At 35.8% G+C, this 17,948-nt stretch overlaps 1 protein-coding gene across 18 annotated transcripts in view; it reads right to left on the minus strand.

The window, feature by feature from the left end:
- PHKB (phosphorylase kinase regulatory subunit beta) overlaps positions 1-17,948 on the minus strand; it is a 262,064-nt gene that overhangs the window by 10,413 nt on the left and 233,703 nt on the right. For 17 of the 18 annotated variants that reach the window (XM_047834570.1, XM_047834577.1, XM_047834565.1 and 14 more), the window contains 2 exons: positions 15,547-15,749; positions 3,258-3,392 (listed from right to left, as the gene is read on the minus strand). In XM_047834570.1, the coding sequence (XP_047690526.1) occupies positions 3,258-3,392; positions 15,547-15,749 (338 nt within the window). Of the gene's footprint in view, positions 1-3,257; positions 3,393-15,161; positions 15,351-15,546; positions 15,750-17,948 lie in introns of those variants that run through there. The other variant, XR_007147237.1, reaches the window with a different exon arrangement.

Below are 17,948 nucleotides of genomic sequence, written 5' to 3' on the forward strand. Positions count from 1 at the left end.
TATTCAATACCATTATTATTTCTTTTCTTGCTCAAATTATCCTAGCTTTGGCCATTGAGCCTCCTCCAGTATGTCTCCAGTATCCTTCTAACACATTTCTATAATTTTTTGGAGCATTATCTTACTTCTGGTACCATAAGATGCTCTAGGCTCATCCTGTATTTTTCTTAACCCAGCCCTGGAATCAAACATTTTTTCCATGGAATGTTGGTTCCTCTTAAAAAATATTATTTGGAAATCAGTATCTGGGCACTAGGTTTGCTCACTGTTGTGGGAGTTTCACTGCTTCTGGGTCCTCTCAGTGGACAGAGCCAAAAAAGATATGGACGTATACTCACATATACACACATATCCATGTTTATTTCTGTAGCTGTCCATCTGTGTGAAAACCATGAATTCATACTGACATTTTCAATTTCAATCCACCACTACAGGGTATATTCTAATCCTTCTCCTTCACTCATTTCTAACTACATTCTCTGACAGAGAGAAATCCGGCTCTCATTACCCAAAATATATTTACACAATATATACAGCAATTTCAAAATTACCAATTCCTACCTCTGTGAGGAAAAAAAAACCTTATTAACTAATAAGTACAGTATTTATGTATAGCTCTTTTTTTTTCCTTTAGCTTTATAGTATCTAGAAATGTTTTCCAAAGGTACTTGGGTTAATTCTTTTCTTCTCCCCTCCCTTCAGGGTGGGAATACTATTCATTTGTAATACAGTTAGGTTCATTTGTTACTATTCGTATTGTTTTATTTTTTTCCACATTTGGATTAATTTTAATTATTTACATTTTAGGCATATAAAATATTACTAAAGTTTAAGAATCAGAGCTATTTAAAAAAGGCATATTCAGGGAATTACTGCTCTCTCATTCAGCCCTATTACCCTGTACCCAGCTGTCCTTTCTTTCCACCCTGTTCCCACCCACTCCCTGAAGGTAACCAGGGAGGTAACCAATCTCCTTAGTATCTGATTTAACCTTTCTGTATTTCTTCCGTACAAATGAGGAGATAATCTCCTTCTTTCTTACATGAAGAGTAGCATACTACAGATGATCTTTGCATTTTGTTGTTTTCATGTAACAATATAGCCTAGAAATGATTCCGTATCAGTTCAGAGACAACTCTCCTTTGTTTTCACAGCTGCCTCATACCCTACTGTGTGCATGCGCCACAGCTTATTCAAATAATCTCCCACGTATGGGCATTTGGGTAATGTGTGTTCCAAAATTTATAATTATAAACAATGATGCAATGAATAATATCGCATACATATGTATTTTCATATGGTTGGAAGCACATTTTCCGAATAGGTTCCTGAAAGTCAAAGGGTAAATATACATGTAGACTTGTTTTAGATGTTGCCAAATTCCCATACAGAAGGGCTGTACCCACCAGCTATGTATGAGAGTGTCTCTTTTCCTACAGCCTCAGCAAATGTCTGTCATGCTGTTTAACTTTTGCCAGTCTGATAGATGAGAAATGGTATCCAATAGATGTTTTAATTTACATTTCTCCAATTATGACTTAGTTCAAACATCTTTTCAAATATCTAAGGTCCATTTTTTTTATGTTTTAAAGGAATTGATTAATTGTATTTTTTTCCTGTTTATCTCTTGGGTTATTGGTTCTTTGTCCCACAGTTTTTTTTGGTTTTTTTGTTTGTTTGTTTGTTTGTTTTTAATTTTTTTTTCAACGTTTATTTACTTTTGGGACAGAGAGAGACAGAGTATGAATGGGGGAGGGGCAGAGAGAGAGGGAGACACAGAATCGGAAACAGGCTCCAGGCTCTGAGCCATCAGCCCAGAGCCTGACGCGGGGCTTGAACTCCCAGACCGCGAGATCGTGACCTGGCTGAAGTCGGATGCTTAACCGACTGCGCCACCCAGGCGCCCCTGTCCCACAGTTTTTAAGAATTCTTGGACATTAGCTCTTTATAGTCTATGTTTTGTTCCAGTTTCTCAGCTGTCTTCTGAAACTATTTTCTACCATGCAAAATGATGTTTTAAATTTTTATATAGTCTTATTAATCTTTTAATGCCCCTAGATTTGAGCCAGAGCTAGAAAGCCTTTCCCATATTGAGTTAAAGCAGAATTTACCCATGTCTTCTTTTAGAACTGGTATGGTTTCATTTTTTACATTCAGATATCAGATCTATTTAGAGTTTATTCTTGTGTATAGTATAAAGTATGGATTTGATTTTATCTTTTCCTAAATGGCTATCCAGTTGTCCCATCACTATTTATTTAAAAAGTCCATCCTTGACCCAGTAATATGAGACATCACCTTTATCACCTGTTAAATTTCCATATGTGTTTAGGTCTATTTCTGGACTTTCCATTCTGTTCAGCTGGCCTCTTTACGCGTTCATGTGCCAGCTTCACACTGTTTTTATCACAGAGGCTCTATGGTATGTTTCCCTGTTAGGGCAAGTCCTCTGGTTATTCTTGCATGTTTGTTTCTCCACATGAAGTTTAGTATTAACTAGTCTAACTCCATAAACAGTTTGTTGGAATTTCTTTTGGAATAGCATTACATTTATACCTGGTATCTTTTTAATGTTGAGTGTGCCTCTCTAAGAACAAAGATGTCTCTCCATTTGCTCAAATCTACTTTTATGGAAGACTTGTTTTCTAGGCATATAACTATACCACCTTAGAAAATATCAGGCACACAAATAGTGCTAATAAATGCTTGCCTAAATAATTATATTAAACTTCTTTCTGTAATAAAATGTTCTTCAATTCAATACATTGCATAAGTACTTGTTTTGCTCTTATTCTAAGCTTAGTACAAGTTAAGTCTATCAAATGGTTTAGCCCATTTGAAGAAGTTTATAGTCTATTTAGAGAGACAGAGTCCCAGGCAACTTATTTAAATAATGTTACCAAACGCAAATCTTCATGCCAAAATCTTGGGAGGAGATGGTGAGTGCTACAAAGGTTCAGAAAGGGAACTGAGCAAAGTGGTATGGAGCATTACAGTTTGCACAAAATAATAATAATTAAGAAACACTGATAAACTATACCTGAAAAAAATACAAAATTAAAATCAACAGAAAATCACAACTGAAGATAGACATTTTAATTAGCATCTCTATGTACGCTGTCTACCTAGTAAGGTGACCTCTGATACTCTGTTGCATTTTATTTCTTATTACTATCTTATTAATTTTGTGTATATATCCAAGTATGATGTTACTGTAAATCCAGAATGTTCTATGGGTAATAAAAGGTTCTCATTACCCTCCATTCTGTTGAGGCTGAAGAATATCCAACAGAAGCTGTTTAACTTCACTAGGTGACAGCTGATACAAGTCTCTGGCTGGCTTGTCTCCACCACGGATCTGTAGTTCATACTCCATAGCATGGATGATCCACCTGAACAAAGGAGGAGAAGCATGAATCAATAACTCTTGAAATAAAATCATCTCATGCTTCTCATGGCAATGCTCCTGTTAACAGCACTGACCCATTCAAAGGGGAATGAAGAAAAGGCCATCTGAATTTTCTAAACTGCTGATATAATTACTTCCATCAAGATTATGTGACATGATCAGATTCCTAAAAAAGAGGCCTGCTCTTGCATATGTGGTTAGGTAGTAAACATGAAAATAGGTAAGTACTTAAAGCATACTGTATACAATAGCTGCTACACTATTATTTTCATTATACTAGATCTATGCAAAAAACAAATAGGATAAAAACAATTCATTTTAAGAAATGGGCTGAGATATGCTATTATAGAAATGTTTCTTTCCCAGGAAGGACACTTTCACCTATTTCCTTTATTTTGCAGTCAATCCCTTGTGATTGGAGGGCACAGAGAAGAACCTGACTTTGAAATACATGGACGCAGTTAGTTATAACTCAATCATACTAATATATTAGAGAACACACTTTATTTAACAAATACATTTCAGAAAGTCTTCTTTATAGATATTTAAATATAGATATTTAAATGCTGTTCATGTACCTATTCTTAAAGAATGTATCCTTTAATAGATATTTAAATGTTGTTCATAAAATATATATATATATATATATATATATTTATTGCAGAAGCTTTAATGTAATTACTTAGACAAGCATTTATGGAGTACTATTTGTGTGCCTTGTATTTTCCAAGGTCTAATATTTTATTATTTTATATGTAAGTTATTTTACTTTTTAATTCCAGAAGCTTTTAATAAGTACTTATACAGTTTCATCTCATTTCTTTCATTTACTGTATTGTGAGAAAAGAACTCAGATAAACTAGTTATGCAAACCAAAGAAAATCATGGAATAATACTGTGCCTTAGGGAACCAGAACTCTACACACCATTAGGAAGAGCTAGGGAATTAGTTTTACACAGCACATTCCTATGCTTTACCCTTAAATCCTTCGGCGAACACTTAATAACAAACAGAGACAGTGCAACTCAGCAGCTAGAAAGAATGTGCCTTCATTCGCCCATGCTACTTTGTCTCCCAAAGGGGGACTGTGTAGCCAACCCACTGGGAGAAACGTCTAGTTACAGCAGTAAAGATTTAAAGTGGCTAACTTATTGCACTCAAATATGTCATTATCTTTCCCCTGATACACTTCTCTGAAAGACAACCCACAAGGCTATTGCAGGTAGAGATGAAAAAGTTGGGTGGAAATAATCAAAAGATAAAAGTCCTTCTTTCTGCCAAGGCTGCTTTGCAAAACAACAGTGATGCATCCTCATGGGATACCTTTAATGTCTCTCAGAAGGAAAAAAAACAGGAAAAACGTGAAGCCCTCCCAGTTGAGTCCAGGTGATATCAGCCAGGCATATATCCCTGCCTGCTGGGCCAGGCCACAAGGATCCCTGCTCTGTGACTGCTCCAATCTCACTGCCTTCTGCTGAAGCAACTCTCAGCTCTTTTCTCTACCCTCTCCCATATTCTTTGTTGGTGCCATTTTTGGAAGTTAGGAATTTAACTAGACTACCAGTTAATTGCATAGTATGTGTTGAAGACCACTGAGATGCATAAGAGATACACAAGGATGGAACATAATAATTTAAAATATATATTATTATTACTATTACTATTGATAGTACATAATAAATATTTAGTAGTTGCTCATTGGTAAGAACAATAAAGATGACAAAGCATTTGCAAACAATAAACAAAACAACAGAATGTGTGACAGAATTAAGATGTATGATTTATATTTCTCTAATCAGTTGAAAAGAAAAGCTGGACTAAAGCTATGTTATTGCGAAAGACTAGAATGTCTTCGATTGTTCATTATTATGAACTGTATTAGTAAAAATGTTATATCAGGATAAAAGCCACAAGGATATAGTTACTTTGGATGCTTTGATGTTAAAGTTGTTTATGAAATTACCCATTAAAGCAACATTTCAGTGATAATAACTGCTCCATGGACCTCTCTTTAAATAAAAATTATGTTTTTAATTTTATAGGTTATAATTATCCTCTATCATTTTGTTTATTTAACATTTACATTTGAGGCAACTTAGTATAAAAGAAAGAAAATCAAATTAAAAATCTAAAGACCTGACTTTTAGTCAATGGCATGAAAAGAAAGTGGGGTTTGGACATCTTGTTCTAGATTAAAAGTGATTTAAGAGACAACTAATGCCATGTGTGTGCCTTGTTTGGGATCCTGATTTTTTTTTTGAAGTTATTTTTTTTGAAGTTATTATGGGGACAACTAGAGAAATCTGAATAAGAACTGGATATTAGGTGATATTAAGGAATTACTGCTAATTTTGTTAGGTGTGATAATGGTATTGTGATTACTGAGAAAATGTTCTTTTTTTTTTTTCTAAATTTTTTTTTCAACGTTTTCATTTATTTTTGGGACAGAGAGAGACAGAGCATGAACGGGGGAGGGGCAGAGAGAGAGGGAGACACAGAATCGGAAACAGGCTCCAGGCTCGGAGCCATCAGCCCACAGCCTGACGCGGGGCTCGAACTCACGGACCACGAGATCGTGACCTGGCTGAAGTCGGACGCTTAACCGACTGCACCACCCAGGCGCCCTGAAAATGTTCTTTTTAAGAGACATATACTTATTAAAATATTAAGGAGTAAAAACAAAAATGTCTGGGATTTGCTTTATAAACTACAGCCCCCGCCTCCCCCCAAAAAGATGAAGCAAATACAGCAAATGTAAATTGCTAACAACTGCCTATATCCATTTTAAATAAAGGGCATATGGGACTATACCAAATTATTCTATTATTAAACATTTAAAAATTTTTATAATGAAAAGCAAAAACAATAAAGACAGGATTAAATACCAGTTCTGTCACTTACCAACTGTGCCCCACTAACAAATTATTTTTCAAATGGGACCATTATTATTACTTGTTCAGCTAATTTTATGGAATTATTTTGAGAAAAAAATGAGATAATGTATGTTAAAAACCTTTTGAAATTAGAGTCATAAAAAATGTTAGCAAACTCCTTTTATCTGACTCCTGAGAGGCTCAGGTTGGAGAAAGGTAATAAAACTTTTAAATATAAGTCTTAGAATTACTTAAGCAAGAGCCATATCCACTTAACTTCAGGAGGTGTCCTCTTCTCCTGAATGTGAGACAGGAAACCATCAAAACCCTAGAGGAGAAAGCAGGAAAAAACCTCTCTGACCTCAGCCGCAGCAATTTCTTACTTGACACATCCCCCAAGGCAAGGAAATTAAAAGCAAAAATGAACTACTGGGACCTCATGAAGATAAAAAGCTTCTGCACTCCAAAGGAAACAATCAACAAAACTAAAAGCAACCAACGGAATGGGAAAAGATATTTGCAAATGACATATCAGACAAAGGGCTAGTATCCAAAATCTATAAAAAGCTCACCAAACTCCACACCCGAAAAACAAATAACCCAGTGAAGAAATGGGCAGAAGACATGAACAGACACTTCTCTAAAGAAGTGGCCAACAGGCACGTGAAAAGACCCTCAACGTCGTTCCTCATCAGGGAAATACAAATCAAAATCACACTCAGATACCACCTCACACCAGTCAGAGTTGCTAAAATGAACAAATCAGGAGACTATAGGTGCTGGCGAGGATGTGGAGAAACGGGAACCCTCTTGCACTGTTGGTGGGAATGCAAACTGGTGCAGCTGCTCTGGAAAACAGTGTGGTGGTTCCTCAAAACATTAAAACTAGATCTACCCTATGACCCAGCAATAGCACTGCTAGGAATTTACCCAAGGGATACAGGAGTGCTGATGCATAGGGGCACTTGTACCCCATTGCTTATAGCAGCATTTTCAACAATTGCCAAATTCTGGAAAGAGCCTAAATGTCCATCAGCTGATGAATGGATAAAGAAATTATGGTTTATATACACAATGGAGTACTACATGGCAATGAGAAAGAACGAAATATGGCCTTTTGGAGCAACATGGATGGAACTGGAGAGTGTGATGCTAAGTGAAATAAGTCATACAGAGAAACATAGATACCATATGTTTTCACTCTTATGTGGATCCTGAGAAACTTAACAGAAGACTATGGGGAGGGAAAGGAAAAAGAAAAAGTTGAGAGAGGGAGGGAGCCAAAACATAAGAGACTCTTACAAACTGAGAACAAACTGAGGGTTGATGGGGGGTGGAAGGGAGGGGGGGATAGGTGATGCGTATTGAGGAGGGCACCTGTTGGGATGAGCACTGGGTGTTGTATGGAAACCAATTTGACAATAAATTTCATATTAAAAAAATAAATAAATAAAAAATAAATACAATTGTTAAAAAAAAATGAAACCAAAAAAAGGAGGTGTCTTCTTCTAAAATAAGTAACTTAATTTTTAAATGCTACCATTCTAAAGTCCTCCAAAACTTGAGTTATTAAAACTGAACATTACTTATCACATTTACCTTTTAAAATATTTAGTACCAGAAACAAAGATAGTTGGAGATATAAAAATTTCCCTCAGGCTTCTTCCTTCTGTTTACAAAATCTCAGCAGTTCTGTGAGCCAAATTATAGAAAACATTGCACTCAACAGTCACCAAAGAAACAAAGTGACTGTCTTTCATTCATTCCAGCACAAATGAATATAATTTATCTGTCAGATTATTAAAATACATTTATTCATTCAAAAATATTGTCCAAACTAATCTTTTTAGCTTGGAATTATTCAAAGGGCCAAAACATAGCAAAAGTCTTAGACATAAACTACTATACAGCAGTCAGAGACAAAGAAAGTAAATTACCAAGTGAGTAACACAGTGCAAAAATTCAAAGACATTTAATCCATTTTTAGAACTACTAATACAAAAGGGCATCAATTCCTTTGCATGAGAATGTCTCATTTCTTACCCTCATTCCCACTAACAAAGTCATCAAATCTGATGTGACAATTCCAATGTAAAATCACTTACGCAAGATGGAGAAAGCAAGCAAGCAAGCAAGCAAGCAAGCAAATGTGGAAGTTCAAAAAAATGAAGGTTGTCCTTGGACCACATCCGTATAAATTCAGTCTGTCTAAAGAACAAGGGACATGCTTTACTTGCCAATAAGCAAATGAGAAAGTGGGAGATACACACGACTGACCAGATCAACCTTCATATGTATCAAGGTTTGATTTGAGAATAATGAATTCTTCAGCGCTGCAGGAAAACTATGAAAAGGTGGAATAGTATTCCTATATAGTCCTAGGGATAACCTTATCCTTCTAAAAACTCTCTTGTTGTGAGATTAGTAAGCATATTGTGTATGTGTTTGTATTTTTCTTTCCAACATGCCCCAATCAAGGAGTGAAATATACAATGAAGTATATGGAAATCTAACATCATTGGTAAACCAGGACAGCTGACATTTTTTGAAAACATGCCATAAAGAATATAACTAATTCATAGCCAGAAACAATTTTAAAAATAATCATTTTAAGCCTATTTGAAGATACTCAGTGTTTGCCAAGTTTGCTGTTAAACAAGTGAATGAATAACTCTCTGCAAGCATTTACTAAGCCATATAAGAGGAGATGGGAAAATTGCAGGAAGGGACTTTTCTGCTTGATTCATATTAATACAGAGAGAGTGATGATTTCATAAGGCAAACTGAGCTTCCTATATAGAAGCTGGAGAACAATGACTCACTCACTCTACCCCTGAAATAATCAGAATAGAGGTAGGGGAGTTCCATCATCTCACTTCCTCACCTCATATCACATGTCAAAAACAAAGACCATTGAATGAGTATCAAGCCATGCTAATGAACTCAGAGCTCTAATTACCTCCTCTTTCCTTTACTGCACAAGCAATGTTACAGTCTAGTACCTATGACATCAACGGCCTTCTCTAAGCACCACATGTATGATCTACAAACTCAGTTGTGGGCATCAGAAGACAAGACATGCCTAAATCATAATTACTTACAGAGGCTGTCCTGGCAGTATGAAAAGCAGAGATGAAAAAGGCTTGATAACATATATCCTCAGGGGTTATCTCCCACTAAAGCCTGACTGACAGACCTAGAGCAGAAAGCAGTTGATTGGAGGTCTTTACAGTAATGGGCCTGTCAGGAACTTGATCTATTTCAACATGAAAGCTGGAGCACAAATCAATAATAAGACAGCAAATCAAATCATTATCAGACTAGAATACCATTCCTGTGAGCAGGTTAATTTTGTTCACAGGAGTGCCTATAGCAGTAATGTTGAGAAATCGCACTGGCAGGATTAACCTTGGAAAAAAGAGAAAAGAAATACTGGTTTAAAGCAACTGAGGCAGTGGGTGATGTAAATAAATAAATTAAAAAAAAAAAAACCCAAAACCTCAGAGAGAAAGGTTAAAACAGAGAGATAAAAGTATACATAGGGCTGAGGAGTTCCAGGTATGTGTGCTGTGACTAAGACAAATGTCCTTATATCTTATGTCCATTCAGCCTAGTGAGTGTTGGCATCTTGGGAAGAATATGGTGTTAAAAGCTAACTGAACTATCAATCTCTTTATTCATAATCAATAAGAGAAACAATAGTAAAAATTTTTATGTGAATGAGTCTGAAATGCTTTAATTAACTAAGGAAGTAAAACAAAGAATGTTTTCTATAACACTACCCCCTTTTTTTAAAAATCATGCTGCAATCACGATAATACACAAACGGGTGACTTAGGGGAGCAACAAGTTCAACAATTTATAAGAAACTTGACATTCAAGGACCCTAAAAATAAATAATTTGCTCATCATTAAGCAAACTAAAACCTTCCAGGAACTAATTCAAGGTAAATTCTTGTAAAGAAACATGTGTTTGCTGCTGGTAGTAAATTAACACGCAAGGAAGCCATTCACTTAAGGGAGCTGAGGTCTGAGTAAAACTGATTAGGATAAAATGCAATAAAAAGATATTAAAAAGATACAAAAAGATCTTTCAGAGGGACACTATCAAAAGCTCCACAGACAGGATAACTGTGCTGCTCTAATGTTGTCTACATCCCTAGAATACAAACAAGGTTCCAAGACCTTTCTGTCAATGTGGTAGAAGAGCACTATGGGCATAGGTGTTTGCCAAGTATTTCATGAGGGAAGATCAAGTGATGGAGGGGTGAGACCATGTCAGATGGCAGCAGAGAATCCAAAAGGGATTTTGACTTAAGGTTTCTGTGTGAAATGCTTGGGGATCATTTGCACTGGATTCTCAAGGAGAAACAACCATGGCAGAAAGAGATACCTTGAGGGTGAATGTATCTTGTGGGATCAGAGGGTCTTTGCAAGCCTAGGACTGGAAGATATGAGAGAGAGAGAGAGAGAGAGAGAGAGAGAGAGAGAGAGAGAGAGAGAGAATATGAATATGTGTTGGATGTGAGAGGTTCCTTCTTCTTGGGATTTATGGCATGTATAAAGATATCCCTAGAGTCACCTGTTCTCCAAAAGCCACATGATAGAGGACCTCAAATTACTCAATGTCACAGAAATAATGTTGAAGCTTTGCAAAACATTTTCACATTGCTTACCCAAAATCCCCACAATCCACTGAGGAAGCCAAAGCAGGGATAGCTTCCTTATTTTATAGACAAGAAAGCTGGAATAGGGGATGGGGAAACATGAACACTGGAGACATTCACTCTAGGTTCAATTCCTGGTTCATGGTCTTGTGACCTTGGGCAAGTTACTTTGCTAAATTTTCATTGTATCTTAATGCATTTCTTACAGTGTACAAAGGGCTAATTTAGAATCAATTCCAAATCATCCCCATTTGTTTGGTCTCATGATGAATAAAGGGGCAAAATCTCATTTCTCATATTAACTTCTAACTATTCAGGCTTTTTGGTGTGCCTCGCATTGTACAATGCTAAACTGTACTGATGCCAAATTAGAGGAGTGATAAACAAAAGACAAATACCATCCGGAGCCAAAGTACATCATAATTGCTACATGAATACTTGAACACAAAATGGGTCATAAGTGGAAATCATGTGGAAGACACCAAAAAGGCCATAAGGTTTTAGAAAAACATCAACGCCTGTTTCCTGAGAAAACAGCAACAGTATACATAAGTGAAAGCACACACGAAGTACTTAAGATCAAAGAACAAGAACTTTGGAGTCAGGCAGATCTGGGTATAAATCTCACTTTGACATACTGGTTTGACTAAGACAGGGTATCTTAGCTCTGAATCCCGGTTTGTTGATTTTAAAATGGTACTAGTGCCTGCCTCAAACTTGTTGAACGGATTAATCGGATAATATATGTGAGTATTTTAGCATATTGTGTAGTATATAATAGGCATTCAATAAATAATTTCTGTGGTTATGTTGGAAGAAGAGGAGGAAATAGTTTATCACAGTGAACTTCTGAGTGCACTAACCACATGTTTGTTATTTATATGGGTATCCCCTTAGATCCTTATTGGGAATGCTGTTTAGAGAGGTACCATTATAAGGCAACTCATACCATACTCTGATGTGATTAACTGTACCATTCAACTAATAAATGATGGTGAAAAGTGCTATATCCTTCTACCTTCTACATGTATGACTGCATTTTCATTTAACAAAGCCCTATTTAACTTGGTAATATCCTGAAGGACACAACTTGTACAAATCAAGGGTATTTATCAAAAGTAAAAGAGTCCTTTATTTCTTTATCTAATAAGCACAGAGATACGCTATCTTTTATTTTTCCTAAAATCCCCATCACTGTCTATCTGAATCTGCTATCTGAATCTGCTTATAACCTATATATTAAACAATGCTCAAATTTTATTGAGTTGGACCTCTGAGCTAGACCTGATACATACAGGAAGATAAGATGTGGTCCAAATCCTCAGCAGAAGTAAATTTCTCAAATAAATTACACGTTTTTGAAAAAACAGACTTCTCTCCAACTGAAAATGTACCAGTATTTAGGGCTGACCCTGTGAGTCCCACGTGAGAGGGAAATACACATTAATGAGTTAGGCAGGGACACTATTAATACTCAAAATGGAAATGTAATGCCATAATTAATTCCAGGATGAGTTTCAGGACAATGAATAATTAAAGTTTCATGGCAAATCTTCATTAGGAGGTTTTCTGCTATCATTAAATACTAAGTCACATGCTGCTGTCCTGACATTTTTATTTTGGGTGACACAGTTTAAGGAAAAAAGAGTATGTTATTTCTCATGGAAGGCACTAAACATATAGAGTAGCAGATACCAAAAAAACCAAAACCAAACAAAAACAAAAACAAAACCAGGAAGAAAACTATTTTTAGAATAAATTAAACATATTTCATTTCCATGAAGAGAAAGAAGCTTCAGGTCAGATTTGAATTCAAGAAAGGAAATTCCAATGGGTTTTTGGAAGAAAATAAATTAGCCTAAAATGCTGAATAAGCAGTAAAGGAAAAGCACTAAAGGCTGAAAAACACAGCACTGGAAGTAAAATCTTGGGAAACCGTTAACTTTTACTCCAAGGCTTTGTTTAGACCTCTGCCAGGATGACTATCACTTAAAGAGGCTTTCCTGAATAGAACATTTATTACAAAGAATGTGCTTTGGAAGAGTTATAACCTTTGCTTCTCAGCTTCAGAGCAATGCCTGAGTCTGGGACAATAGAGTACTTTTAATACCTTGTATGGATACAGAGAATCACATTTCCTTTCATTTACCGACAACACACAGACAATATACATGAAAGACTCATTTTTGTATCCTTATATGTAGTCAAGAGGTTGGAGTTAAAAATACTAGAGCAAACACACCGAACAAATCAGGGTATGAATCAAAGTCTTTATAATTTATTTGTAATACCTCTAAATCTTTGAAAAGAACAATTTTAAGAGATAAAAATTAAGGTCAAGTTCTATGCTGAGTAAACTCACTTCTTGATATCAAAAGAAAGGGGACCAAAGATTGGGAAATTCACCTGAAATATGTTATAACTGAAATCAGGCAGAAAGTTTAAAAATAATAATCTCAAATAAAAAACTTGAAATAAAACTGAAAAATATAACTTAAAAGTAGAAATCTAGAGAATATAACAGACACTAATTTTATTTCCATTTTTCAGATATTTCCCCATATATACATATATGTGCAGTATTATTATTTCTCTTTTATTAAAAAATGGAACAATACATTTGCAACTTACTTACTGTTTCACTTAATTTATCTTGGACATTTATAAATGTTAGTATAGGCTTTCTCTTGTTACTTGTAATGGCTGCACGGCATTTTACTACATGGCTATCACAATTTATTTAAACAATTTGCTAGTGATGGATATGCAGCTTGTTCCAAATGTTTCATTCTTTCAAACACTGTTGGAATGAAGAGTCCTGTAAAACAGGTCTAAATTCCTAGAATTAGAATTGTTGAAACAAGAGGTAGGCAGATCCTGCCAAATAAGCAACTAGTTTTTTTATATGTAATTTTTTGAAGGAAAAACTAGGTAATCGTTTCTCATAAAGTGCTTCATACTCAAGTGCAAAACTAAAACCTTAGTTGTAATGGTAAACAGAAAAAAAAAGGTAGGAATGAGTAAGTCAAAATAGAGAAGAAATGGCACAAATGAAATGAAATGAAAGGCACAAATGAAAAGATAATCTAAGATTGAATTAGAAATAAATACAGCATAAATCCTGAATATAAAAGATATATCTATACTAAATGAAAAAAGAACATTAAAGGTAAAAAGATAGAAGACAGTATACTAAGCTAATAATGACAGAAAAAGAAAGCAGGTATGGCAGTAATATCAGTCAAAAAATAATTTGTTATGCACACTCAAGTATTTACAGATTGAATGATATGATGGATTTGTTTTAACCTAGAGGGGGTGTTGGTAGGGTGGGTCATAGGTAGGGCATAGGATGATCTTGTTGAAACTGAGTGAAAGTATGGGCACATAAGATTTTATTACTAGTCTCTATACTTTTGTAGATGTTTGAAATTAAAATATTTTTAAAAGAATTCAAGTAGAAAATAAATGGCACAAGGGAAGATATATTTTTAAAATTATAAAGTCCCACAAAAAAAACCCTTTAAAATATACAAAACAAAACTGATAAAAATGCAAGGAGGAGATAAATCCATAACTAAAATGAGAAATTAATATGTTTCACCAAAAATCAAGTAGGATAGAAATAGTAAAGATACTAACGATACATTTATATAATTAGGAAGTTATACACTTATTCATACTCACACACACTCACATATATTTGTGTCTGACAGACTATATATTCTTTTTAAACACTTAAAGAACATCCCTCAATTGGCCATATATTAGATTACTCTATATGTGCAGTATTGTTTGATTCTTACAATTACAATATATTCATGTATGTTACAATAAAAATATGTTAAATAAAAGCATTTATACTTTATTTGGTTGTGGTAGTGTTTTAAAACATATTCTCTCATTTCATCTCACATAAAACAATGAGCCTGGTATGAAAGTGAGGCTAGAGAGGCTCAGCATCATTTATCTCAGGTCACTAAAGTGGTAAGTGGTGGCCAGGACCCACACTCAATTCTGAATGCTGAAGCCTCGTCAAGTGGCCCTACCACACTGCCTCATAAAATTCTTGATTAAGAGGATTCAAGGTTGTCAGATCCTTACTTTTAATTTCTCCTCCAAACAGAACATTTATGATTTTAATAATTAAAAATTAGATTCTGGTAGAAAATGGATGCAGCAGAATATTGTTAAAAGAACAAAAATTTTACCTGAGTGTATATCTTCCTCACACCCAATTTTACTGAAAATCATTCTTCTCTTAAGCCTTATCCATTTTATTTATAGACAGTTTTACACGTATTATGCTTATGTTTTGTTGTTGTTTTCTTTTTAAAACATGATGTAGCTGTTTAAATCCCTGGAGCTTGATTTTCCAGAGAACAGTTACGTCGTTATGTCTAACATAGGAGTTAAAAAAACAGGAAGATTCTTTCAGTTCATATGTATTTATTTCTTCAAACCACCAGATGTTGCCTCTATTACTTCAGAGAAAGATGTGCTTTCCTAGATACGCACCAGGCCTGGGGTAGGCCAAGTCTGTTGGAGGACACCTTGAACAATTCTGTTTACGCAAACACAAAGCACTTTACTCACCCAATTCGTATTTTCAGCATGCCACTGAATAACTCAGGATTATTGGAGATGATCCAGCCAATATGGATGACCAGTTCTTGCTGAATGACCGCCTCCCTCTCATCATGGGTATTACACTTGTAATAGATGATGTTCTTAATCACTCTTGGAGACAAAGGATTAGAGATAACCTCTTCTTCATGCCCAAAGGCACCCAGAGTTACCTATAAGTGGCAGAATTTTATTGCAAAAACTTCCTAGCTACTAAAAGATAAAAGAAAAAAAAATCAAGGCTCAGGATGACTGGCAGGCTGAAATTACTCTATGCGAGCTAGGGAATTAGGTAGAATAACTGTTCCTGCTATTTATTAAAATGGCTTTCAAAGCGTGACTCCCACTGGAGTTCATGATGGTTCACAGTCTGGTCTAAAATATGAGGGCAGGTAAGGGTCCCAGTTAGGGGAGTGAAGGTGAGTGGATAAAAGCAGGGAAGGAATATAAATAACTATTAAGAGAAAATTATTCTGAATGACTTTAGTACTAGAAACTCCCCAGAGAAACCAAAATACATTGGATAGTTTTACTTTACTGCACAGTCTATACAGTTTAGTACTTGAGAGTATATTTTTCACTTATTTTATAGTTTCTCATGTGGAACTTTTGCTCTTTAACGCCACTATAACCTTTTCAAAGGCAGATGCAAGGTCATATGGTTCTAGTGTAGCCCCCACTTTTCTTGGCATAGTGTTAGGCACCTAGTGAGTATTAAAATACTTGTTGATGTATCTCTCACCTGTGGAGAGGGATAAATGAGGCTGCCCACAGGCCTAGGAAATGAGAAAGCACAGAGGGAAATGACAACAAATACTCAAAGCAGAGAGTGCTGCTGAAGCTGGCAAGAGGAATACTGGGTTTCTTTCTCTCCTTTCTCCTTGGCATATTGTCTCCCAGAAGAGTCTGCCTTCCCCCTCATTACCCTTCTCCTTCTCTCTTCCATGGACAGTGCATGATTATAAGAGGCAGGAAAATGAAGAGCTTATCAAAGGGCCCTTGTATTTTCAGAGATGAGGGGAGAGAGCAGAACATGGGATCTTTTGCCCCAACTGTGTGATGGAGTGAAAACTGAGAACTGTTGGTTTATTATATCACAAGTGGTACCAACCAGTTAGTCCAAGTGCGATTACTTTTATTAAAATGTCAGTGTGTAAAGAAGAAAACAAATAGAAGGCACATTACTGCCTCTGGAAGCATTGATGACTAAACCACTATTTCATTCTGGAGAGCTTGAGGTGATCTGAAAGTGCTTTGTTTAAACAGTATTAACTTTTAGCATTTCATGAATCAGCGAATGCAAACTTTGAATGCTCCATTCTCATTTCTTTTTTGTAAAGGGGTAAGATGCAGTCAGTGAATGGACTTCATGCACCTGAACTATCAGCCTCCCAGGCTTACTCAGCTCTTAAGTGACTATTTCCCTGGGACATGTCATGGTCTGATGGGCAATGGTCCAGCCACAGCCTCAGGACAGGTTCCAAGGCTTCCGGGATATGGGGAGCAGAGTCTCAGGATCACAAGCTGCAAGCCCCTCTATATAATGCAAAGAATGGACATGACTAACCTACCCTTCTCCAAGTGTCAGGTGCCATTTGGAGATGACAAAGACCTCCAAAACCCTCTCATCTATTCATAGACAGTAGAATTAACTGTATTTTCAAATATACTACAGGGACCTAAAATCCAAGGAAAAGTAGCCTCCTAAAGCCCATTTACTTTCTTTCAGAGGTGGTTCAGTCCAGGGCAACAGTATGAGACTATGGCTGGAGGTGAGGACCATGGTGAGGAAGGGCATTGGATAAGGTACTTCCTGTACCTTGGTCTATGTAGCTGACAAATGAGGATGAAAATTCTACCTCTTACTAATTTGGAGAAAATAGAGATAATAATATACATGAAAGTGATTTAACTTTTTCTTAAGGGTTTTAATTAGTATTATTGCTTTGTCATTGTTATTAAATGCTACAATATAAAATAACTTACTATTCTAACATTTCAAGCTGGATGTCAAGATGATATAATTTCAATGAATTAAGAGCCCTGAAATGTAAGCAATGGGCTGATTCTATTAAAGAAGGTTACAAGTATTTCATATTATTAAAGCTTATTATACCCCTAGGTTAACTGTCAGGAAAACACAATAAAGCACACACATTCCCAAAGAAGAGAAAAAAAGCAAACAGGTTTTCATTCCAACCAAATGGTGGTTCAGCCAGGTAATTAGAGCTTATAGAAAACAAAACAAGAAATGAGCAGCCACACTCCACACTGCATACCCACATGCACAGGCTCAATTCAAGCCACATTCATCAAGTGCCTACTCCAAGCCAGACCCCATGCTGGGACAGGACCAGACCTGGGCCCTGACT

This window comes from Prionailurus viverrinus, chromosome E2, assembly GCF_022837055.1.
Source record: "Prionailurus viverrinus isolate Anna chromosome E2, UM_Priviv_1.0, whole genome shotgun sequence".
Taxonomy (NCBI): domain Eukaryota; kingdom Metazoa; phylum Chordata; class Mammalia; order Carnivora; family Felidae; genus Prionailurus; species Prionailurus viverrinus.